Consider the following 27,151-nt stretch of genomic DNA (forward strand, 5'->3'; position numbering starts at 1 on the left):
AAGAGGTGGCACCATGGCAACAATAGTAACAGTTTCTACAGTCAAAACAGCAACGTGCCACAATTACACTTATTTTTCTGATGTTTTACTGTCTTCAGTTTGTCCAATAATGTGTCCGCTCTTCTGAGCATTTTTAATGGTGATGAGAAAACAAATGAGCTGATGTTCAAATGAGAAATCAGTGAATGCACCACCGTGTTCAAACCACCAGGAGGCAGCACAATCAAGGCACATCAAACAGGTAAAAGGACCACTGCAGCACTCTCAAGAACCCTGACATTGCATAGAAAATAAAATGTATGAGCGTGGTCAGTAGCACTCTGTGGTGTACAAAAGATTATTGTTATATTTGTGGTTCCCAACTAAGAAAAATCTGCGGGGTCAAAGGTAACAGAAGATTTTTTTTTTAGTTTTTCAATCCATCCGTCTTTCTCATTCATTACTAGGCCCCTAAAATCTTTCAAATGAAACACTCTCAGCAGGTAATTCTTGCTTGAACTCACAAGTAGACCTCATCTTAAAAGGTCACAAGCCTAAAAGGTTGGGAAACACTGTGTTGGGTGTACAGTACGTCGACATTTAACAGTCAGTAACCTGACTCCAGGTTTTTGGTGCTACGGACCACATTTGTCCCCTAAAACATCAGCGAAAGCAAAGTGAAACAAGCATGACTTCAAGTACTGTTTCCTTCTTATGTGCTTGTAGCTCGTCAACTGGATTCCTGTCGCAGAGTCCTTCATGAGTAAACACAATTTAAACCGACTACATGAGTTAAATGTCAGGAAATCGACACCAAGGTCCCGCAAAAGGCTTCAAAGCGGCGTTGGCAACAGACTTACATTGTGCAAATACATGTAGAAAAAACAATGTTTTTAAAATAAATTAATTTTGGTCTTTCACAAGTCAATTCATTACAGTGTCAAACAGCTGATTAAAAACAAAAAACATGAAAAATGTATTTAAAATGACAAACTACAGTAAGTCAAATGGTTTGGATTTGTCGATGCCTCTGTTGTGTGTGTGTGTGTGTGTGTTTGCTTTGAGGTGAAATGAGCTGAAACAAGTCCCCCTTTCTTCCTCCAGCGTCAGGACAGTTTGCTAATGCTCCCAAATGATCTCTTGTGGTGAGGAGGAAGAATAAGGGCGCCCTGACAGGAACACAACGCCGCCTACCTCATGCAGCATTTAACAAGTCGATATATCCCCCCCACCCCCCCCACCCCCCTACCCTTCTCCTCCTCCCTCCCCTCTCCATGCACTCCCTACATGCTGTTTTAACCAGCTTGAACCCTCTAAAACTCTCGCTTAAGGCCACTCAGAGTTCATCTCACTCTGACTCAAAGATTTCTTTGTGTCTACATCTGATTTTTGTGAAAGTGAATCAAACAAACGTCTGAAGAGATTTGGATCGCAATTAAAAACACATTTAAAAATCTGACTTTACTGCCCGTGCAGGCCGAAGCCTCGGTCATCGTTTCCTCTGTGTGACCTGAAGCTCAATGGTAAGGACACCTAGGTGATGATCATTAATAAATCTCCCATAGGGACAGCCTGTGTGTGTGTGTGTGTGTCTGAAAAGCAACTGGGGCCAGAAACACTCAGGACTGCAGTAATTAAAGGGAACCTATTATGCTTTTCTTTATTTTCTGTCATATATATAATGTTAAAATGTCAGATGTTAATATTAAATTTGGAAAAACGTTCAAATAATGAGGTAAACAAAAACAAAAAACCTTTTTCTACTTTCGAGACCAGATTACATGAGCTCGTGATGGATTTTTTTAGATGGTCATCTGCTCCAGGCACATTACTACAAGTGTTTACATTACGTAGCCTACACTGCTACATGTAGCTACATGCTAACGTCAGGGAAACCTGTGATTTTGGTTGCTTTGAATTTCTCCCCAAATTTGGATCATACACCTGCTGAAACATGTCCAGTTTTTTGGTTTAGAAGCTGTCATTGGTGATTTTTCATGGTAGAAAGTGCTGTTACACTACTGTCGTACCCTGGCTGCAAGCACACCGCTACATGTAGCTACATGCTAATGTCAGGGAAGCATGTAATGTTAGTTGATGTTGTTAATTCTCCTCATTTTTGGATCATTTTCCTTCTGTAACAGTTGTGAAGATTTTGGTTTACACGCTTTTTTTTTGGTGATTCTCTGTCTTTTCGGTTACTGTCATTCCCCCAGCTGCAATAACAACCAATCACAGCAGACTGGGCTTATTCAGGAGGGGGGACTTAAAGAGACAGGTGCTAAAACGGAGTGTTTCAGACAGAGGGAGAATACACAGGTTCCAGCAGACAGTAAGAGGAAAATAAAGTGTTTTTGAACATTAAAGCAGGTAGTCATGTTCTCGTAGAAACCTCAAGTACAAGTATGAAGCTGTAAATGAGCATAATAGGTCCCCTTTAAAGCAGCGGATGGATGGATGAAAGCAGAAGAGGAAAAAGGGATGGAGGGATGCAGCCTTGGAGCACACTGAGGCACTAAAACACATCAATCACCCGTCCAGAGAGCTGCAGGAGCCACTGAACACTGTTATCAGTCTGAGATGTTCAGCACGTTCCAGGAGGTATTTTGCACAAGTTTGGTATTGAAATCTACTTTCTCTGGAGAACCTCTTTCCCACCTCGTCGGTCTCTGCGTCAGTTAATTCTTAGTTTGAGTGTTTGAGGCTCTCTGTGGTCGATAAACAGTCACAAAGCCTGTTCGCCTCTGTTAAAACCAGGGCCAAGATGAGATCCCCGCTTCCTCACATTTACTGCATCACACACACACACACACACAGACACACACACAATCTCCAACGTACTGCAGAGGAACCATAAAGGCATAAATCCAACCCTTTCCTGTTGCTGAAGATGCTGTAATTCAGTTTGATACGTCAGCTTCAGCACAAAGAGGAAACCTTCTCCATGCAGTGATAGTAAAGATGAGATACTGGAGGCTGAAGACGGTGATGGTTTTACTTCACATGGAGGCCAAAGACTTCGTCATGAGATGATGAATCGTGTTGGTTTGATTTGTAAATTGATGCTAACACATCTACAGTAAGCTCAAATGTGGCAATGGAGTCCCAAAGAGTTCAATATTAAACACAGGCATGAAACTGTGAAAAAAACCTTACTTTGTTTCATTTTTCTCTTTTCTTTTTTGAAAATTTCCTTCTCCAAAGTAAAATGTCCTTAAAATTTTTATTTTTTATTTGTATGTGCATGTTAACCATAAAAAAATTATATATTATTATATTTATTTATATTTATGTGTATATATATATATATATATATATATATATATATGTATATGTATTTTAGAAAAGGGCTGACATGATATCAGATTTTCACTACATGATTATTGTGGCCAAAAGATAATGATATTTTTGGTATATCTATTGAAACTTTAGGGGAAAAAAAGGAAAATTCTATCAGTCAAATTGATCTTTAACTTTCTTTACTGTGTGTTTTGTCTCTTTTTGGCAAATGACTTGCACTCAAAATATGAGTGTAGTGGGGTGAAGAGAGAGTCTGTCATCATAAAAGTTCAAAATTGCACAAAAAGAGCAATTGCACTTAATGGATAGTGAAAGGGCAACCGAATGGCGTTGCGGGAGGGAGACAAAGCATAAACGGAAAGAAACGGAATGATTTACCAGGTGATGCATGATTTTCATCATATTAGCAGATATGTATTATTAACATGACATATCACTGTTATCGTCAGTACCGGTATATCATGAAAGTGTATCTTGACTGACAATAAAGACTTTCTGAAATAATATGTCTTTGAATTAAAAACAAACAGTGTGACATAAAATAAACACTGTTGTTGTGAAAAGAAGCAGAATGAAAGAACAATATAAAAATGTTTCAAGTTATTTTTAAATTGGATGATTATATTATGCATCTTGTCTGCATTTATAATTTAATTCTATCCATTTAATAACGTTTGACAAATTTATTTAATATTGAACTCTTTGGGCCTCCATATGTGGCACTTGTTTGTCATATCATAGCATAAAACATGGGTCTTCTGCGTACCGATGAGAGGCTGACGTTGCAGATAACAGTGAGTGAGAGTTACATCCATTGCTTTGCTCCTGTACCTGCACATTTCTAATTTGAAATTCTAAAATGTTTTTATTGGGCCTTTAACAGCAGAGGTGAAAGCTGGTGTTTGTTCATCCACTGATTAATCTCCCCAGGCCTCTGTGCACCTCTGCCTGCAGCGGCCCATACTCCACCACCTCTCCGTCTACTGTTATTATCCCTTTAGGTGAATACGGCTCCAGTCTGAGCGCCCGCACCTTCGTGTGCACCAAGTGTTGACAGTTAGTACTCAGATGTGCACCCTTCTCCATGGCTAGGAACAGCCTCAGCAGCGCAGTGCGTGATATTCCTGCTCTGACGTAGAAGAGATGGATGACTCCATCGTCTGTGGTGGCGTCTGGTGCTGCCATCAGGTCCTCAGCCAGGTGGGACTGGTACATGGCCAGCATGAGGACGAAGTCTTCCTCCGGCACTACCACCCAGTTGCTGGGCAGGGGCTGGTCCAGAGGCAGCAGCAGGGAGTCAGACGGGCCGGCGAGGGGTTTGGTGGCGCTTCTAGAAGGCGTGCTCTCCGTCCTCCTCACTTTGAGGGAGTTGTTGGAGTGGCAGGAGTTGTGGAAGGTGTTCTGGCAGGGAGAGTCTCTGGACGGTCGAGAGGCCAGAGCCAAGGAGGACGCCTGATTGTTGCAGTGCAGCTTCATGTTATTTCCTAAACCCTCCTCCTTGCTGTAGTCCTCGGTGGCGGGCAGGTAAGCCAGTTTGCCCTTGTAGACGCGGAGACAAGCCAGCCTCACCAGCGTGCCGACAGTGAACCGGGCAGCTCCCACGTGACGGTACTTCTCGCTCTCTATGTCCACGTCGGCCACGAAGCCCCAGGCCAGCGAGAGGAAGGAGAAGAGACGAAGGCCGGAGGACAGATGGATGGAGACCAGGTCCATGTGGGCCACGAGTCCTTGACAGAGCAGGAAACCACAGCTGACCAGGAGCTCCTCGCTGGACACTGGCGAGGCTCTGGAGACACGAAGGGGGAGGGATAAGAGTTAGCCACAAAAGGCAGAGCTGGACTTCAAGCAAACATCTAACCACAGAATTCATCTTATGCTGCCTTCAAGTGACAGTTAAACTACGGAGACTGGAAGTTGTGCTCAAACTGTATCATTTACAGGCATTTATAACATGTTGCATTAAAAATACAGTTTGAAATCATCATGGTTCTCTCTTTCATGACTCTCAGGTGCTACTGTATATGTGAATGCTCTATATTATGAGTGTGTTTTATGTGTAGGTGTCTCTTGTTAGAGAGATAATGTATTTCAAGAGACTCCTTTTTAAATAAAGGCTAAATAAAAGGAAGGTTATTCACATGAGTGAGTGGGTAAGTAGATGAGGTGTATTGCTAAGACAATATAAATCCTCTGAAAGCAGAGACAGCTGGTAGAAATGATGAAACAACTGGTTAATTAATTAATAAACAGGACTGAGAATAAAGCTTCAATAATAATTAGTGCTGACCAAAATGTGTCAGATATGGCACTAAATGACCCTTGATCTATAAAATAAAAAACTTTCCCAACTTTAGACTAAATATCATTTGGAGAAAGCTCAGCATTTATCACTGATGCATGAGCAGATTGGCCTGAATGTATTAATTGAAAATATATATATAAATATATAAATTATATTCCTCCCAACTAAGGAATTAAAAAAGTACTGATATTCAAAATTCAACCTTGACAAAGAAACAACAGTTCAGAAAAAAATTAACCACAATATCTATTTAGCTGCTCTGGAGCTTTTGATTATGTCCCGTGATCTTAATCAGATAGATGTGATGGATTTGTAGATGTTCATATTTCCATTTTTCTGAGCACAGTAGTTATTCAAGATTCAAGACCTTTATTTGTCCCCGAGGGGCAATTGATTCTGCCGCAGTAGCAATAAAAACAACAACAAACAACAATGACAACAAGGTTGACACACACAAGGCAACAGTCACATAAAATCAGTCGTAACTAAATAAATAAAAACGCATACATGAATAAAATGTGAACTAATGATGATGCTACCTGTACTGTACAGAGTTAAGCAGTGAGATGGCAGAGGGTATGAAGGAGAATTTGTATCTGTTAGTTTTGGCTAATGGTTGTCTGAGGCGGGAACCAGAGGGCAGGAACTTAATTTCTGAATGCAGCGGGCGAGTCCTGTCGGACATGATGGATTTTGCCTTCTTTGATAGCTGGTTATTGTACAGTTCTGAAAGGGTTTTTTTTCTGAGTGCCAATGATTTTACTGCTGACTTTTGTTATCTTGAGTGATGCAAACCAGCAAATAAAAGAAAAGGTGACAACAGACTCAATAAAAGATCTATAAAACACTGTCATCAGAGATCTGTCGACCCGGAACTTTGCCAGCTTCCTTAAACAAAACAGACGCTGCTGGCTTTTCTTGATCAGCATGTCGGTGTTTTTCTCAAAAGTCAGTTTATCGTCGATTATGATGCCCAGGTACTTGTATGAATCGACAATCTCCACAATTTCTCCATTTACAGTGGCGTTTACAGGGGCAGGGTGGTTGCGTCTAAAATCGTTGCACAAAGTGCTATTAAAGTGCTCAGAAAAATAAAAATGTGAACATTTGCAATATAAATGACAACTGAACAAACTCCTGCTGATAAAGATCATGTGATATGATCAAAAGGTCCAAACACGACTTTGTGGCAAGACTGTTTTCAAAACAGAAAAAAAATATTGTTTTGGTATTTGTACTGAAACTTGGATATCAAATCAAAAATCTTAAATGCTGCACTGCCCTGTTAAAAGACTGATACCTACATGGATGGATGATCAGATGGATACATGCAGAACAACCAGTAATTATAAGATGCTCGATTAAGGTGATTTTGCTTATTCTGCTGCAGCAGCACAAAGTAGTGACGTGATGTGAGGCTCGATTTCTAAAACCAAACAATGGCCACCAAGGAACAGCTTCCACTTCAGGGTGCTTTCAGTCAATATTTCTGACCAAATGCACTTGAGTGTGTGACAGGTTGTGTTTACAGCCTCCAGACTTAGAAGCAGTGGAGCTCGTCTTTAAGGCGGCAGCAGCTCTTATTAAGTGGTCAAGAAGGTCTTGGTGCCAATTTAGTTGGCAGAGATGCACCAGATCCAAAATGGACTCCAGTCCTCAACTAATGACTATTTTTTTATTTTATTTTTCTTTAGTTAACGTCAATGTCCGAAAATAGTGATAACTTGCCGTAGCCCAAGGTAACGTATTTAAATAACCTTTTTTGACATCAACAGCTCAAAACCCATTCAATTTATATAATATAAAACACAGAAATGCAGCAAATGACTTGAGGAATCATTTCAGCCCCACAGCAATCCTCGAGCAGGAGACATACTCAAGAATCTAGCTTCAAAAATAAGACGCAGACACCAAAATAAAAACAGGAAGGCACGCTTAATATTTTTGGGTTAGGAACTGGGTCGAGGCTCAAGTCTTTTGAGGAGTGAGCTATAAGAGGAGTGTTACACAATAGCGGGGTAACTATGACCTTATTGTGAGATCATAAAACAACAGAGGAGGGGTGAGGGTGGGGGAGTAGGGTGACTCAGAGAGGGGGGTTCAATAAACCAGGAGGCTTGGGGACAAATCGAGGAGGTGGGACAGAATCAGCTCATGGGCCTTCAGACATGACAGGCCAGTCAGACAACAAAGACATGCCCATCTGGGAGAACGGAGACAAGGGTGGAAGGTCACGAAAACACACACACACACACACACACACACACACACACACACACACACACACACAGATTTGCCTGCTGTTACCACCCACAGCCAATTACAGTGACGACTGGATGTCTCAGCGGAGTTCAGTGGCGTTGGCCCTGCAGATATCTCCATATTCATCATCCTGAATTTATTCACCAGTCAGACTATACAAATAGTCTCATCTGCATTTCCACTGCTCCCTTTCTTTCAAGTCATTGTCTGGTAAAAAGGTCAAGAAATAAGATGTACAGCCTCGACTGCTGCAGCTGACAATCAGTGGTGGAAAGTAACCAAATGCATTTGCTCAACTACTGTACTTAAGTACGATGTCGAGGTACGTGTTCTACTTTTTACTCCACTGCTTATTTGACAGCTATAGTTATGACATAGCTAAGACTTTATAGACATGCTAGCAGCTCTTTTAGCTGAGTACTAACATCTGCAGCCAACATGCTCACTATGACAATGCTAACATGGTGATCTCTAGACTAGCATGCTAGCATTGGCTAATTAGCACTAAACACAAAGTACAGCTGAGGCCGATCAGCCTGGGACCCAGACAAACGCAGGTTTATTATGCTAACTGACTTGCGGAGCCTTTGCACTTACTACAAAATACATGATGACATCATTTTTTGCGTGAGAACTGTCACGTCGGGAAAACTACGGCTAGCATAAACCTAGCTTAGTAAGGAAGAGTGCTGCTGAGGTGTTTTCAAAACCAAGATGGCTGCAGCTGATGTGGAGCTTTCTGTTGGAGCACTGATTTTAAATTCTGATGGCAAATGGCAACACTTGTTCACACACACACACACACACACACACACACACACACACACACATTGATGATACACCATAACAGCTCTGTTTACATTTGATCATCACTCAGCACTACATCACGTTTCATTGCTCTGATGGTTGGGGTCCATGTCATTGGTTCGACAGCCCATTGGTTCGACATCCCATTAGTCCGACTGTCCGCGGTGCTGAACGGCTCGCGGCGGGCGTATGGTGCGCTGCGACCGGCTTGAGGCGGAGCAGGCTCACGGCTTATGTGTTTGTCACTTTCTTTTTCATTTTAACCCACACCATGATCTTTTCCTGACCCTAACCAAGTGGTTTTTGTGCCTAAACCTAACCAGACCTTAACCACAGGGCATCATGATGATTTCGGAACGGACTTCGGAAAAATGCGTTTAATATGGTCGGAATAATGGGATGTCGAACCAATGGGCAGTTCCGGATGGTTGTAGGTCTATCCAATTGTGTCCAGAGAATGGGAATGTTTTGCAGCTTAATTATTAGACAAACTAAAACTGTGACCTGATGGTGGCGCTGATGAGTCTAGGGATCACCAAAACATCAACACAACACAATTCATCCTGAGGAGGACATGAAAGTTGGCACCAAATTTTATGGCAATCCATTCAACAGATAGCATGGCTCAAAACATACAATAAGCTTCTGACCAGCCAATTTATTAGGTACACCTGTTCAACTGCTTGTTGCATGTATTTAGGCATGTGGACATGGTCAAGACGACCTGCTGAAGTTCAAACTGAGCATCGAATAGGGAAGAAATTTGATTTAAGTGACTTTGAACGTGGCATGGTTGTTGGTGCCAGACGGGCTGGTCTGAGTATTTCAGAAACTGCTGATCTACTGGGATTTTCACACACAACCATCTCTAGGGTTTGGGCCCCTTAGTACCAACTGAACATGGTTTAAACACCACAGCCTACCTGGGCATTGTTGTTGACCCTGTCCATCCCTTCATGACCCCAGTGTACCCATCTTCTGATGGCTACTTCCAGCAGGATAACACGCCATGTCGCAAAGCTCAAATCATCTCAACCTGGTTTCTTGAACATGACAATGAGTTCACTGTACTCCAATGGCCTCCACAATCACCAGATCTCAATCCAATCGAGCATCTTTGGGATGTGGTGGAACGGGAGATGCACGCCATGGATTTGCAGCAGCTGCATGATGCTAACATGTCAATATGGACCAAAATATCTGAGGAATGTTCCCAGGAACCTTGTTGAATCTATGCCACGGAGAATTAAGGCAGTTCTGAAGGCAAAAGGGGTCCAACTTGACATTAGCAAGGTGTACCTAATAAAGTGGCCGGTGAGTGTACAGCATACTGTTGAATATCAAACTAATGGTTCTATTTGGGGCCTTTTGTCATATGTTGCACATGTCTATAAGGTCCCCAGTAATCCTCTCACGACCCCTATGATTTATCTTGTGACCCTTTGAAGGGACTCCGACCCTTATGTTGGGAACCACTGAACTAAACTAACTAACTGTATATAAAGTAGTTAAAACTAGCTGGACCAGCAAAAATATAAAATGGTAATAATGTCATATAAAAAAGTATATCAGTCACAGGGGGCACTTTTTAGCTGAGTAAGTACATTTTACTTTCGACACTGCGTTATCAAAAACTGCACATCATGACCGTCATGAAGGTCAGATTTTCTGCAGGACTGCTGCATTAGACTGTATTAGTTTTAGCTGCTGTAGGTGTACCTAATAAAGAGGCGACTGGGTTTAAATATGCGACTTGTATGTCCAGATCATGTCCATGTATTTTAAGGTGTTTATGCAGTGTCTGTGAACCACCAGGGGAGGGAGACTCTCACTCACATCAAAGTGTCACACCTGTCACTTCAGAAACCGTCAACTGCTCAGCTGATGTTCCAGCTCGTGCTCATTATGTTTGTGTACAGACACACATTAAACCCTCACTCAGCGAACCTGTTCACTGTATTGCATAATACCAGATATGTTCTAGCTGTCACTCGTTTGATCCACGTAGCCTCAGTGAACCCTACATTCAGCTGGGAATAATACAAAATACACTCTGGCTACAGGGCCACTGCAGGACAGCCTGCAGCAACCAGAGAGAGAGATTTTCTGGATGCCCCGGGAGTGTGAGAGGAGAGTAAACAATACAGAGTCTGGTCCCTTCCTCTCATTGTTCCTGCCGCTCTGGCTGCAAGACCATTGTTTGATGAGAAGCTGATTGGCAGATGCGGTGGAAGTGATGAATGAGTGCGGCTCTGTGGTGAAGACAGACCCATCAGTGTGAGGTGTTTTCTTTCATTTCATTTCATTGTGACTTTATTTAAATGATCCTTTATTCAGTCTGGGAAAACTGCTGCACAAAGGCTTACATAAAGGATGAGCCAAAATAAGCAAACACACTGAGATACAAAATGACAGATTATAAAATAAATAAAATAGTAAAAGGGCAAGATAAAGCCCAACGTGACCCACAAACAGTAGGAGCAGCTTAAAGAGGAAGAGCCTCAAAGCATTTCAGGAGATTTTTAAATTCCCCACGTGACTTCATAACAGAAAGGGCAGAGTATTTGAAACACAAGCAACAGAACACGGGCACATTTATACAGCCAGCTGTACAAGATGCAATGTCTTCATAAAACCAACTACCTACACTCGACTACTAAGAGAGAAGGTCAGTGTGCAGAGAAATAATATTCCATGACACAGACTTGGCACCGAACATTTCCTGCACCACAAACTGTGGAGCTATGCGGGGAGTCACAGAGGAAATAAAGGAAAAGAGATAAAGGGATATTATAAAATTTGTTCAAACTCCTGTCATCTCACAAACTCTCTTTTTTTGTCTTTTGTTTTGTTGTCTGGTTGGTAATTAGTGATGAGAAGACCGGTTCTTTTAAGTTACCCAGTTTGTGTCGTTCACCCGCCACTAGCGAAGTGAGTCATGAATGACTCTTTTGGATCTTTTGATTCACCTACACTTGGGAGATGTGTATGAGCAGTGAGTTCGCTTTTTTTGTAGTCTAATAAATAAATAATTCTCTGGCACAAAGTAGCCATCACAAATGTACCTTTATGATTTCAGTCCCAATCGGCTATCGTTCTTCGGATCGAGCGTTAGCTCGTTGAATGAGTGCGTCACTCAGCAGCAACTCTCACTTGATGTTTGGCTTAGTGGGGGTGTGTTCATGAACGACTAATGCTTCAGTTAAGGGGGTGCGTACCATACAGATAGTGTGGAGCAGCAGCTCCTAGAAGATAATCTGCCTCTTATGCACAACTGCATATGCACCATATAGAGGAAAATTTTGGATTTCCTACAGATTGCAAATCAAGTTCATTTGTTCCTCTATAAGAGTTGTTCAAAAACATTCTTTCTTGAATTTAACATCACTGATGCTAATGTCTGTCTGTCTGTCTGTCTGTCTGTCTTGTTTCAGTCTGAACCACTTTGGAAATTTTTCAAAGAATTTTCATTCATGTACAAAACCGATGAATCCTAATGACTCTGGTGATCCCTGATATTTCCTCTAGCGCCATCATTAGCTCAAAATCTCAACTTGTCTAGTTCTTTGATTGATGACAAGATTCCTGCTAAACTAACAACATTCCCATCACCCTCAGCTGTACTGTGTGTTTAGTGCTAATTAGCAAATATTAGCATGCTAATGTGCTAAACTAACATGGCAACCATGCTAAACATCAGCATTATAACATTGTCACTGTGAGCATGTTGCAATGCTAATGTTAGCATTTAGCTCAGAGCAGCTCCACAGAGCTCTTACTGTGTGCACATACAGAACACAGCAAATATTAGAGATGACGCAATTACATACAAATGTTTGATATGTTAATCTCACTACAGCGTACACAACTGAGGGTCTATATAAACAAGGGAGTGATTTTCAGACACAACAGATGTTTCTCCACCTCTGAATGTGATCAGTTGCCATTATTGTCCATTGGTTCCTCCTTTGTCTCTGTCCTTCAACTTCTCTTTTCTGTTCTTTGTTCTGGCTGAATGAACTCCAAACAATCACTCAAATGAGCAAATCATTAATAATTGATAGATTAGAGAAGTGCATTTTACACTGAGAGGCACCAGCAGGCAGGCCTGTGTGTGTCTGAGGCTCAGTTATACAAAGGATACTACATCTGTACTTTAAAAAAACGACATCTACATTTTTAATCATTACATCGTCACACGATAGCTGTGTCCGGAGCATTTTTCACCACAGCAAAAATATCAGTTTAGGGATGCACCATATTTGATTTTTTGCCAATATCCAATATGCCGTTATATAACAACTTATTTTGCCAATATCCGATAACCGATAACTGATATCAATATATCAACTTTTTTCCCAACCTAATTTTAGTGATCATCAAGTCTCTTCTGTGTGAAATATGCATGAATACTCTTATTGTGACAGCCCATCAGCAGATGGAGACATGAAATACAATGCTTTTCAATGAATCTAATGTTCATTCATTGTGCAAAATAAGAAAAAGCATGTTGGCCGATACCAATGACGTGCCGATATTATCGTGCATCCCTGTACCTGTTATTATATTTATACACAGTGGAGATGCTGTACAGGCTCCACTTAAGTATATCACTTACTCAGAGGGATTATGGCCTTTACATACAGCATGTCCTTGCCTGCAGAGCTTCACCTGTACATTCTGCACCATGAGAATAAAAATGGAAAGAAATGCTTTTATTGACAGCTGCATTAGTGTTCTGTCTCTGGTCCACAGGTAGCTCTGTCAGACGATATTTCTACAGCACCAGTCACACTGCTTGCTCTGAAACTGCCCTTTGCATAGCCAGATTTGAAACAGACTTATCTGCAAGCAGTGTATACATTAGGGGTGGGCGATATATATCGTTAACGATAATATCGTCATTGTTGTTTTAACGATGTGCAAATTTACGTTATCGAGTATGCAAATGACTTCACAAAAACAACTGAAATCACACGTTGAAAGGTTGAAACCCTATACATTCACTGAACAAGAGTTACGTAACTTGCGTGCAGCAGCACACCGCAGTACGCCTAGGGGGTCACATGATCTCTCACTGGCACCTTCCCGGCAAGTTAGCCTGCTGCTAAACAAACATTAGCGAGACAACATGGCAACACCACCCACAGATGCTCCAGCAGCTTCGGAAGACGTGGGTCAACTGTAGTGATAGGTCCCAGCCTGTCAGGCTAAAGTTCGCAGTTCCGGAAGACCATCTACAGAGCTACCTAGCCTAGCCACAGTTAGCTGAACGAAGCGGCAACATGGCACAGTTTCAAGTCTCCCCGCCTGAAAAGTTCACCTTCAAGGCTAAAGGCTGGCCTAAATGGATTAAACGCTTCGACAGATTACGCATTGCTTCTGGATTGGAGACCCAAGCAGAAAAGAATCGCAGGAATGTGATCTTTGAGAGAGCAAAGTTTAATCAGCGGCTTCAAGAAACGGGCGAGACGGCCGACAGTTTCATTACGGCGCTGCACTGCCTGGCAGAGCACTGCGGTTACGGGGCTCTACATGATGAGATGGTGAGGGACAGGCTTGTGATGAGTCTGCGGGACAAACGCCTATCTGAACAGTTGCAAATGGACCCGAAATTGACGCTACAAAAGGCCATTACCAGAGTCAAACAGAGAGAGCAGGTAAAAAAGCAGCAAGAAATGTTAAGAACATTTTTTCATTAATATCATCCATGAGAAACAATTAATGAGCTATAACTCAGGCTGTTAAAAACACATATTTAAAAGAATATTGTCTAATTATCGTTATCTTCAAAATCCCCCAAAATATCGAGATATTATTTTTTGTCCATATCGCACACCCTTAGTATACATACTGTGTGCACGCAAATGGAACTCACAGCGCCGCACTTGAAATGGTGTGACTCAATTCAGTATGTTCTTTGCCTGATATAAGACCAAATTGTAAACTTGTTACACTTCGTTTCAGTCAACTCGAACTCAGTGGAGTGGGCGGATTCAACGGTCTAGACCCAAGTATGTTACCTAACTGCTTAGACTGGTTCCTGTTGAGCTCTAAGTTGTGGGTTAGGCATGATGTAGTGATGATGCTGCAATGTGGCATTTTTTCCCACAGCTTCAACACTGTTAATGTCCTCATCTAAAGTCATGGGCTGCAACTACTCTTTATTGTCATTATTGATTAATCTTCATATTATTTTCTTGATTAATTGATTATTTATTTCATCTATCATATGTCAAATTTGTTGCTTTCCTCAACTAACTACAAAATCCAAAGATATTCAGATTTACTATGATGAATGCGAAAATTAATTTCAAAATTTAGGAAGCTGGAACCAGCAAATAGTTAACATTTTAATATTTGGTTGATCAACTGATCATTATTGAAGCTCTACTACAGTAAATTAAATGTCACTTCACCCAGCCAGAGAAGTGATGTGTGTGTGCAGCCGTGACAGAAACAATAACATAACCACACCAATGTATTTCTACAGTACGAGGTGGATGGGCATGTGTGGTGTTATTTAGGATTCCTCATGTGGCTCACCCAGTGTAGTGATGTACCGATGCAGCCAAGGCGTTGCCTGATCCACTAGGAAGGATACCCAGCGGGGTCCGGATGGCCTCCTCCCAGTCTGGTCTCTCCAGCAAACCATTTATCACCTGACAGACAGAAAATACAGCTTTGATTAGGTGGGCAGAAAGAAACAGATATCAACTCATCATTGTATTGGAGCACACAGGCCTGTTGTTCTAACCTCAAGGCTTTTATGATACTGACTGAAATGTGCCTGGGTAACAAAAAGATTCTTCTTAGTCTTGTTCATTTATCTTTTAAATCAGATTTTCCTATATTATAGACTCTATGCTTCATCAGAGTTCATACACTGTTGCTGGTGTTAAAACATTGAAGATGAGTTTTTCTAAAAACACTTTTTTCATTTAACAAAAGAAGCAGTAGAAGATCCAGCTCTGGAAACAGACCTGTGTAATGTTGATGCAATGTTTTAGTGTCCTACAATAATGTAAAGCCACACTGTTTGTGCATGTGGATATGAATATCATGAGCATATGCAGGTGTCTCTCTTTACCTCAAACAGGAGTCCATCTCCAGACATGATGACTAGAGCGTCCCACTGTGAAAGGTCAGCCTCCTTCACCAGCTCTCGGGCGTGGTTCTGCCGCTCTGCAAAAATCACACACACATATAAATACCAAGTGTGTGTTCACATGGGTGTGTGTTTCCCGTATAAAAAATTTAGAAAGTAAGAGAGAAATTTGTGCGGTCAGCTCTAATGGTGGTGTGAGAGACATTTGGTGTCTTGCTGGAGGACATTTCCATTGGTGTTTGCTTTCAGAAGCTCAAGTTACACATGTCACAAAAACGTCAGTCTTATTTAAATAATGACAAAAAGAGATCTCAGGTAATCGAAGAGCCCTGGTCCTCCTTGTAATCTTCTCTTTTACTCTCCAGTTGCCAAATTAAAGTATCACCGTGGGAGTGAAAGCTGATATACGGTCTTAAATGAAGCTTCTGCCACATTGCCAATTAGATTGGAACAACTAAATTACCCAGGAGCACTTCATTAAATTAATCTGGGGCTGAATGATCTGATGAAGTGGGGCCTCGGTGACAGCTTCCTCTTAAGGTGAACGACACCGGGGGAACTTTTTGAGAGATTGTCTGTATTGGCATTGGTGTGCACAAGGAATACAAAACAGGACTAATTAAAGGACTACTGCACTCAAATGACCATTTGTATATCAATTACCCTGTGTTAAGTTGAGTTTGTGAAGAAAACATTTGCACGTCTTGCATGCCTTTGATGAACGAAGAATCCAAAAACTGAGAATATTCTTGATGAATAAAAGTCATAGGGCTCTGAGTTTACCAACAACAAAAATATATCAACACAACTACTTACAAACGCTCACACAACTCATGCAGTATAAACAAGTCTCATTTATCCAGTCGTGTGCTCAGTACTTTCCAAACACGTGCATTTTGGCTAGAGCCTTACTATTTAGAACTGAACTAAAGGTGAAACTTATCTGTGCTCTCCTAAAGCCAGACTCCATTGACAAAAACAATGATTTAACCTCGCTGAACGCAGGAGCTGCTGGTCTACCACTGCCTCGACTGGTAGTTACTTTGTGTTATTGTGTGACTTTGTTTTAAACGGTTAGTTCAGATTCAGCAAAGTCACACAATAACACACGCACAAACTACTAATCGAGGCTAGCAGCCCCCTAGTGTTCAGCAAGGTAAAATCACTGTTTTTGTCAATGGAGTTTTGCTTTAAAGAGAGCATAAATAAGTGTTTCTTTGATTTCAGTTCCCTGTCATAAAGGGCTGTCTGTTTGTAAAGTACTAAGGTTACGACTGGATAAATGAGACTTGGATTATACTGAATGAGTTGTGTGAGAGTTTGTAAACTGATATTTTGATATAGTTTTGCTGTTGTTAAACTTGGACCCCTATGGCTTCAATTCATCAAGAATTTTCTCACTTTTTGGATTCTTCGTTCACCGTAGGCATACAAGAAAATAGTTTCCCTAATGAATTCACCATAACACGGGGTGAGTAACTGATATACAAATGTCATGGGGGGGATGAAGTATTCGTGTATATATGGAAAAATACAGGTTACAAAAAATACAGACAAGTGAATGTGGAAAGTGCTTGAATTAACTACTAACATTGGGTGTCATGGCTTTTACAGTAATGCTTCGTTTTACGGTCTGTGATTTCCTAGAAGTTTTTTGCACAGAACTTTGTAATTTGGTACTAATTATAGAGACAGTCTTTAATTAGTACACTTGCAATTAATTAATTCCAACTAATTGCTTGTATAACCTAGAGGGTTCTTTACTCAGTGGACAGCACATCAGCTGAACACACAAAAAAAAACAGTCTACAGGCAAGCATACACTTCGAGATATATATGGAATGCAATGTACCCAAAAACAAAATAACAAAAATCTTCCTTAGGAATTATTAGGAAATGACAGACCTGTAAAATAGTGTCATCAGCCGTACTGTAGTGAGGTGGTGAGATTAAGCAGGAGTCAGATCCGATTTTAGAAATAGTTTATCATGTTCTGGCACCTCTGCTAAAATAGCATTTATAAAGGTTATAGAACAAGTGATTTACCGTCTAGAGTTTGGTGTCTATGATCTTTCAGCTACCTTAACTTCCTCATCCCCATCTTGATTTTCTTGCATCATCTTAAAACAACACACATCTCTGGAATCAGATTTTTAAATAGTCCTCTCTGTTTAGTGTGTCTGAGTCTGAAGACATGCATCTCTCTCTGTCTGTCTCCCTCTCAGTGTCTCTGTCCTCTGTCTGCGGGTGAAAGGGCAGAGGGAGAGCTGTGAGGTGTGAAGCAAAGTCAGTCAAGCGCACCGAACTGTCACAACTTCAGTCACAACTCTCTCCTCGTCTTCACCTGCTGAGGCTCAGCAACAGTGGAGGCTTATTCCTCCTGTCTCTCTCCTCTTCCACACCATTCATCTTCATTTTCTTTCACTTTCATTCTTCTCTATAATGGAGTACTGATATTATTCAATATCAAACGCAGACGCAGCATACCTGACTTGCACAGCTGTGTGCCAAAAGTCATGGAGCATTTGATTCATTTCTTTAAAGACATAAACATCTACAGAGCTGCTACCACAGCCCGTATGAGGAGGGGAAAAAGGGACCTTAAAGGAATTGATTATTGGCTCTAAAGCTGCTGAAAGTGGAATTTTTTTATTAGTCCCCTAACAATGGTCGTTTATCTCAGTGAAGGAAACTCAGTAAAAGCTCCTCTTGCTCCTCGCTGTAAGGACAGCTGAAATCTTCCAACATACAGTATGTATGAGTTTTATTTTTGCCCAATGCTAAACCGGTATCCAAATCACAATCTGTATAAGTGGACTATATATTTCTGCTGCTGATATTTTGGACTGGACTAAGCCAGAGCATCAGGTTTACAGACAGGTAATTTGTTTTTTTGGACTACCAGGTTCCTGATGGACAGACAAACTGTCACATCACAGTAAGACAGCAGGGCAACATACAGGTGGTCATCCTAATTGTACAAGGAAGGGAAACATTTCAGCAATAGGGAGCATAAACATAATATACAGTTGATCTCCTCTTAAGAAGCTGTCAACTGCAGCAGATTACTAATCAATACACAGGATAATATCAGACATATTGATTGAGGCAACTACAATGGATCGACATGGAGAAACACTAATGCATCAAGACTTTAAAAAAAAAAAGAAAGAAAGAAATGTAAACTAAAGGACAACAGGTCTATAAAAATAAATGCGAAGTCAAGTTAATGAGGATCTGATAGTATTTTTTTTTCATTTAGTTTATTTTATCATTTTGAAAAAATTCAACATTTAAGCCCAAAAATCAACTTTTTCAGACTTTTCAGGGACCTGAAAATAAGTCGTCCTCTTTTGTGTCTCTTCCGTGTACCTGCCCTGTTCTTCCCTTTCATTCTGCCATTGTGTCAATGTCTCAGCCCAACAGAAGACCAGCAAAGTTGTCCCATCCAAACAACACACACACACACGCACACACACACACACACACATACACGGTCCTCTGGAGAGGGATCTGATTTCTCGGCCTCTCTTCTTCCCTTCCCTTCCCTAAACTCTGCAGAATAAAGGAATCAATTCCTCCTTATCAGTCCAGTCACATCACATTTCCTTATCTATGCAGAGGCTGTAAACTAAAAAGGATTGAAAGGCCCCAATCAGCAACAAAGGCGTAGAGCAGGGACACTGCAGTGTGGTGGGAGGAGAGCAGTTTTAGTATGCAACTCCCCTCGTCAGACAGATTGATAATGGCAAAACGACGCAGTGAGAGAAAACAAACATCGGGGACGGAGATAAGTCACACAGTGCTTGTGATGATTTTTTATGCCTGTGCTGCAGAGGTAGGAGGAGGAGAGGAGAGGAGCGCGGTCGAGTTTCTCTCTGTTGGTAGAGGCAGTGGATTGTGAATAACTCATTACAGTCATGCAGATCTCTGCTTCATTAATGGCCTCTGGTCACAGGCTGACCAAGCACTGTGGTGCACTATTTCAAAATGTCCTTCAAAGATGAGTAAGCTCCTGTGGGGATAAATAAAACAGCAGATCACTGTTAGGATTACTGTATTTCCTCTAAGATGCATGAATAAATACCAGCACTGTTCACAAACTTGACTGTTCAATTTGAAGCCATTAGGGGGCACGTCAGAGCCAAATCCTCTCTGAACACTGGAACGTCTTCCTTAAGGCTGATTTATACTTGACGGCTCCACACAGAGCCTACACAACTGGCCTACGCTGTCATGAGTATTTTCATTTGTGCGCTATGCGTCTAATTGGTTTGCAGTCACACTGCCAAAATGCTAATTGGCATTTAGGTTTCTATACCACTGTGTTGAGTTTCTTCTGTTTTTCAAACGATGGCGACTGAAACTGAGTAGATCATAAATGTTCAATGACAGATACTTTTACTGAAATGACTGCAATGCGAGAAGTTCAGAGGGAAAAAAAATCAGTATTTGGTGAAACTGTTAACAACTCAGACATCTGAAATGTCACTCCAGTCACGCTCTGCAATCTATTGCGATCTGGGTCACTGTGAGGTGTAGCTTCATTTCTGGGAGGTGCACCTCAGGCTACGGCGCAAGGTACGCATTTACAGCAACCCAATGCTGGCTCTATGCCGTAGATTCAACGCAGAAGTAAAAACCGGCCATTCCTCTCGTAGCATTGACTAAAATGACTACATTTAGAAGTTTTGTTTCCATTGAAAAAAATCCCTTCATGCCTTATAATGGCTTTAATGTAACTACACCTTAGTCTCATTTAGTCTTTACGGTTCAATCCGCTCACCTGCAGCTCGAGCGTCTGCTTACCTTTGACTCTGTTTATCGCTCTCTACAATGTTAGAAACGTAATAGTAATAAATAACATGAGCCTTAGGCATGACTAACAAACAGCTAATAATGTGTTGCTAATGTTAGATATACCTTAGGTAGATAAACCAGATCACCAGCTCTCACAAGAAAAAGTCTGGTTCCTTAGATATTTGTTGTATGAAACCCTGGCTGGCTGTATTGGAACAAATAAAAACCCCATATGGACGTGTCCACAAGGCTAAAGGTATACTATGCAGGACTGTAAGTTAGTGTTTGTAAACACACTCACAAGCAAAAGTGAAAGTAAAAGCCAACCCCAGGCTTACTCTCGTTTGTCATTTCACTTTGCTATATTTGCGTTTTTTTCTGCATTGTGTCTGCAGCTGTGTTGCTTACCAGGGCTGCCCCCTAAAAGTTGAAGATATTAATGATCAGCTGAAGACCCCGCAATTTACTGAGATTCCTTCAAGTCCAGCAGTCTTTTTTCCTTTTTTTTGTCAGCCAGTGTGTAGTGTATTTCTGAGATCGTTTCGGTCTCTACATCTTGCTGCAGAGTGAGCGCTCCTCACTTTCACACTGCTTTCCAGAAGAGAAGAGAGGAAGAGAGTCTTTGCCTGGTCAGGATTCTGCCTTCTGCTTAGAAGTGGTGAATTTACAGCTCACAGAAACTTAATCCGATACAGTCTCTGGCTATATGTATATTACATGAACGTCACTGTCACACTGAACAACCTGCTGAACCCTGTTTGAACTCTCAAATTTTCTATGGATAACAAGGAACGAATAGTTGAATATTTGTAGTGAACAGCCAAATTTGATTTGACTGTCAGAATTCTAAGCCCTGCTGCTTAGAGTCTGGCATCTGATCGTTACCTTTTCATAAAATTCCAACTTCACCCGAGCGCTGTAGAGGTACCAGACTCCGGGGTTTTTTCGGACCTAATTGTATTACGGAGTTTTGCACAACGGCGACCGGATCTTTGCTCTCAAACCACAAAAAAATGTGATGGCACAACAGTCTCCTTCAGTACATTATTCTATGCTTCCTTTTGATTTTCACATTGGCTAGTCATCCTGTTTAATTTGTCTTCTGATTAAATCGGAACCATTGAAACGAGTTGTAGGAAGCCTCTGCAAGTAATTGGTTGCTGGCAGACACTGTGCTGCAATGAAATGATTAATCAGCAGTGCAGTGCACTGTAGAGCCGATGCACTGCTGGTTCTGCCAGCCTGAATAGAATATAAGGTCTATAGCCTTACTGTTGTGTACAGCCTTTATAGACTGAGCTGAGTAGTGATGCGCGGGTCGACCCGTAACCTGCGGGACCCGCAAATGGACCTGCGGGTTGGGCAGCAGTGATCATCTGTTAAATTGGTCTGTAAATGATATGTTGACATTATTGGCTATTACTGTCATGGTATCCGAAGGTACTGATGCGTTAAGCAGGTGACAGTCCGCGGTCGTTTTCAAAACACACTTGTGTCACACACTCCAAAAGAAACTTGTTGAAACTTTAAACAGGGTTCCTACACATTGGGAATTTCAAAATTCTATACTTTTCCATACCCTAATTTCCAGACTTCTCGGCATTTTATTTTATTTTTTCCAGAGAATATGTGACATCTGAGTAAATATATCAGTGTATCATATTTCACATCATATTTAATTATTCTTAATAGACCATATTATATATTCTTAATGTACCATAATGGCATACAAATAACGGGAATCCTTGGCCAACCAGTATTTATATATGGTATTGTCAAGCCATCCATCCAAAAACTTGCATCTACCTATTGTGAACCATGTGAAACTTGTCTTCTTGTCTAAGGTGCAGTGTTGGAGTGAAACTTGATACCTGGGGGGCTGGAGGAGGGTCATGTGGCAGCGGACTGGACATACCACTTGTCAATCACGTAAAAGGGGCAGTATGTTTTCTGAGACGTTTACTCTCACACAAACTGTGCTTGGCCCGGCATAAAACACGATCCGGATTGATTAAATTATTTTTGGAAATACCTAATTTTCTATTTTAGAAAACAATATTTTAGAACAGTGGTAATAGTCTGGAAACATAAATATTTTTCCATACTTTATTTTTCATTTTCCATACTTTTTAATACCTGGAAATTGATCAAATTTATTTCCATACTTTTCCATACTTTCCATACTTGCGTAGGAACCCTGTTTAAACAATAATTTATTGTACAAAACAGGGGAAACAAACGTTGACAAAAACAGTTCCATAATTCATATTAAATTCAAAAGATACCAGAAAAAACAGCTACAAGTTAGAGGGAATAGTGATAAAGTGGTAAAACTTGGCATTGATCCACAGCCTCAGACGGATGCGCTCAGTTGGTAGGCTATACTATATTTTCACATTTTTAACAATGCAATTTAAAAGTTTTGATTTTTATTGATAACCTACATTTACCAACAACAAAAAGACTACATTTAGCACCAAAAAATAATGTTAAAAAAAATAAGAATTTTTTTTAAAATAAGTAAATAAATAAAAAAATGAATATCGAATACCAAATTTTCATAACGAATACCTACCCATAGAAACGAATATTCGAATATCCGAATATTTGGGTACAGCCCTAGATAAAACTTGGTATAAATCTCTGTAAAGCTGAGGGAAGCTGCAGATTCAGGTGATAATTTACACACTGTCAGATTGTTTTCACATTTTCACATTTCAAATGTTTCATCATTTAAGTACATACAAGGTAACTTGGCGCTCTGTCCTCATGCTGACCTTGTGTCATCCTACTAAAGGCAGCTCCAGGTGAATCTCCATCCTGCCGTCACACACATCCTGACTGCAGCTGTCTTCAAACAGCACAGTCTAACAACTGCAGTCCTCCTCCAGCTAAATGACAGCGGGTGGTGACAGTTAAACAGCCGTGTGTGTGTGTGTGTTGTTGCAGCATGAAACAGTATGAACACCGTGACAGCTCACTCAGCTGCTGGGACATGCCTGAGGGCGTTGCCACACAGATAAACATACAAATTTGTGCATGCACACACACATACACACACTCAATACCTTGCAGTGTCTCTCTCTCACCACACACACACACACACACACACACACACACACACAAACACCAGGGAGCGCCTCAGGTGGGACTGCACTACATTTTAACACTGACATTTTTAATGACATTTTTTGTGGGATGTTCTCTGTTTAGCCCGTTTCCCCTGACGAGACTTTACTGCCGGTGCGTCACCATTGCTAATTGTAGCTGAGTGCTGAAGCTGAAATATCTCTGAGAATGTACATCAGGCAAACATCAGATACCAATCAATTGACTCAGTATTAGCCAAGTTTGCGTAACCAAAATATCTGATGACAGCATATGTCACATGTGTCTTTAATTGCCACAGTGCGCACAAGACCAGTCAGACTTCATATTTCCATCGCCTCATTACCCCACTAACAAAAGCAGTCTTATTAAGCTGACTTTAACAGCCCTTAGTCATCTTAAACCTAATAAAGATTAGACCACCAAAATCACCCCATTGTCCTGGAACATGTGACAACGATTATATTTTTTTCCCAGTGTTTCCAAGTTAGGCAGACAGCAATAGAAAAACACCTCATCACAGATCCAGAGAGACTCGGATGGGTTGTACCGATGGCTACAAGCGCTGATGGACACTTCCTCAGCCACGCCTGAACCATCATCAGCTAACAACAGATTAAACAAGGTTTGCCGCTGGGAAAAAACAAGGTACCTAAATTGAGTAACAATTAAGTTGTAGTTCAACTTCAGACAGTATATTTACACTAAGCAGCAATTATATGAAGTGGTAACAACCACATTAAACAAGTGAAATCCTGGAAATTATTGCTTTTGGGTCACAGAGTCATGGTGGGAAGTCTAGAGTATAGGGTTGGCTCTGAAAATCCACAAGTGATTTACTTTTCAAGAGTTACACTAAAGCAAAATTTCAAATGGGGGAATAAACAGAAATACTGAACATCACATAATCGCAACATGGGACAGGCTTAAAGAACAGTCATCTGTTCTGACTCTGTAGTTTCATCTTTTCTGCCTGTTTCCAATCACAGGAACAAATAAAAAAAAATTTACAACAAAGTCAAAATGTCACAGAAAGAGAATGTCTTTTTTTTTCTTTGTTATTCTCTTAAGTGGTACTCCAATGATTCAGTATCACACTCTCATCACATTGGGTGATTTGCAGAGGACAAACTTTTGGTCCCTAGTATGAGCCAAGCATTATAAATGTTCGCCCCACAGTTTGATAATGCAAAAAGAAGGAACCAAGTGGCCACCACCAGGGCAGAAAAATGAAGCCGATGCAGGGCAGCAGTTCCTTTAATGGCCTTTTGAGGCTGGCTCCAAAAGCCAGTCAGTCCCCAAAGACACCCATGTTAAAATGCCCAACTTTACAGCAGAAATAATCATGTTTACAGCCTGGTACAAAAAAAGGTTTTGGTCTTTAGCCGATTTCAACATTCATATAACTCACCAGTTTAAATTGATCACAGCGTTAGACCAGGCAGGACAGGATGTCAAGCTCAGCTCACATCCCAGCTATATCAGCAGATCTCAAACAGCCCATTCAACTGATGAAGCAGCTGACTGATCACATGATTCCTTTCTATGCAACTGATTGGTGACTCTCATTCAGGGCACCCTATTTAAACTGCTCTGGCCTGCCTGCTGTTGCTGCTTCCCCTGCAAACCACTTTGCAACCCGCCTCCACCCCAGCTCCTCCTTTTCATGCTGTGTCTGACTTATGAATTTCATCTCTGTCTGTCATTGATGCTGCTCTGTTCTGTTTCTGGGAGGTCTTTGCTGCTGTTCTCCCCGCCTTAGGGTTTCCATGTAGGTGCATTGAAGGGCAGAGAGGTGTGCTCTCTCTGCCTCAGGCTTTCCACAGTTTTTGCACATGGAAGGGCAGAGAGGTGTGCTCTCGCCTTAGGCTTTCCACGTAGGCACATGACAGAGGCTGTCTGCGTAGGCCCGATGAAAGCCAGAGAGGCAGAGCCATACCACCAAATATCATACTGCAAATGGAAAAAAGTTTTCTGTGACTAAAAGTGTTCTTGACTGAAATGTAATTAAGGCTCAAAGTTACACATAATTAAGGATGTGGCCATTTTGAGTGACAGGTGGGTGCCATCCGTTGGTGAAAATGTGTGTGTGTAACCCCAGATTCACAGAGTATAGCTGTGGCTGTAGTCTCGCCACCAGACAATCAGAGATCTCCGCCTTCTGATAGTCTGGGGACACTCCCTTCTAAAGTGTGTTTAACACACTGGAGAAAATGGCCAGCAACAAAGCAACGCCTCTTGCATTTTTTAAAAGGACACGCCCTCCCGGAAATGTGCGCTCCCCCTTTTCTCGTCCGCAAGGAAACAAACACACAGAGAGCTTGAAAATGGATGCCGAGAGATTTAACTCCGTTTTATCAAACGTGTGCTCAGTCCACAAGATTGTGGAAATGAAGGACTTACAGCGACTTTGTTTAAAACTTTTAACGCAGTCGGACTGTGTTTACGAGCACAAGAGTTCAGCGAGCCACTGAAGGACCGCCCTGCGGATTTACTATTGGTTCTGCAACGTAAGGAGTTTTTTTAAACTCTGAAATTGTATCTGCCCATCTAAACACAAACTGAGGGAGAAAGACATCAGTCTTTAGTTAAGCAAAGCGTCTAAAGACTGACTTGTGAGTCTACTGTGGCTGTTGCTATTGCCATTTCAATATGTTTTCAGTTCATGAATGTTAATTATAATGTTTTGCACCACATTAGTCTTGTTCAGTGTTTTGGTGGCACTAAAAGACCATTTAAGGAACTGGGTTATGTAGCTCCTCTGTTAAGTGCATCTTGTTTAATGATTTTAAGTCTGTTTTTTGCTAATGAAAATTAGCAGCAGCATTATCACAGTTAACCACAGCTGTAAATGCACCATGCTAACCAAGCTAGCAGCTAGTTAGCTCCCCCCACTTGTCCAAATACGGACACTTCGGCTCCACAAATCCAAGATGGCGAAGGCGAAAAAGCCAAACACCAGGCTTCAAAACTGCAGTCCACAAAGCAGTTGGTGACATCTCAGTGGCTTTATCCATTATTTTATACAGTCTGTGGTAAGTATCCCAATCTTTCAGCATCCATAGCTCGAGAGTTTCGTCATCAAAACAACATTTAGATGAGTAAACTGATCCTCGTGCAAAATTGGGAAGTGCCCTTTTAAGCATCACAGACCAGACAGGTTTGTGCTTCAGTCTGCCGCGTAAAGTTATATTACAGAAATTCTGGCAATTTAAGGTCAAATATCCCAAAAAGTTTTTACGCTCTACTGATCTGAGTCACCACTGTAGTGGTCAAGTTGTCTTTTGCTACTTGAAATTTCCTGGATTCTTTTCTTTGTAGGATTTCTTTTCTCTTTGTAGGATCTATGATCGGTTAAATATCCCTGCTCTTGTTCATACAATAATTGTCCTTACATCCTCACATGGGCCATGGCACAGAAAAGAGCTCCACCACAGTATGTACCTTGTTAAATGAGCCGTGATATTTATTAAGAGAGCACGTGG

General features: G+C 41.2%; 1 protein-coding gene across 1 annotated transcript in view; it reads right to left on the bottom strand.

Annotated features, from left to right (window-relative positions):
- Positions 1–1,254: 1,254 nt before the first annotated feature.
- Positions 1,255–27,151, bottom strand: part of LOC126389729 (sphingosine kinase 1-like) — a 55,897-nt gene continuing 30,000 nt past the window's right edge. The window contains exons 3-5 of the mRNA XM_050043557.1: positions 15,741–15,835; positions 15,197–15,312; positions 1,255–5,065 (exon numbers count right to left, since the gene is read on the bottom strand). Coding sequence (XP_049899514.1) covers positions 4,186–5,065; positions 15,197–15,312; positions 15,741–15,835 — 1,091 coding nt within the window. The 3' untranslated portion in view covers positions 1,255–4,185. The remainder of the gene's footprint in view (positions 5,066–15,196; positions 15,313–15,740; positions 15,836–27,151) is intronic.

This window comes from Epinephelus moara, chromosome 5 (genome assembly GCF_006386435.1).
Source record: "Epinephelus moara isolate mb chromosome 5, YSFRI_EMoa_1.0, whole genome shotgun sequence".
Taxonomy (NCBI): domain Eukaryota; kingdom Metazoa; phylum Chordata; class Actinopteri; order Perciformes; family Serranidae; genus Epinephelus; species Epinephelus moara.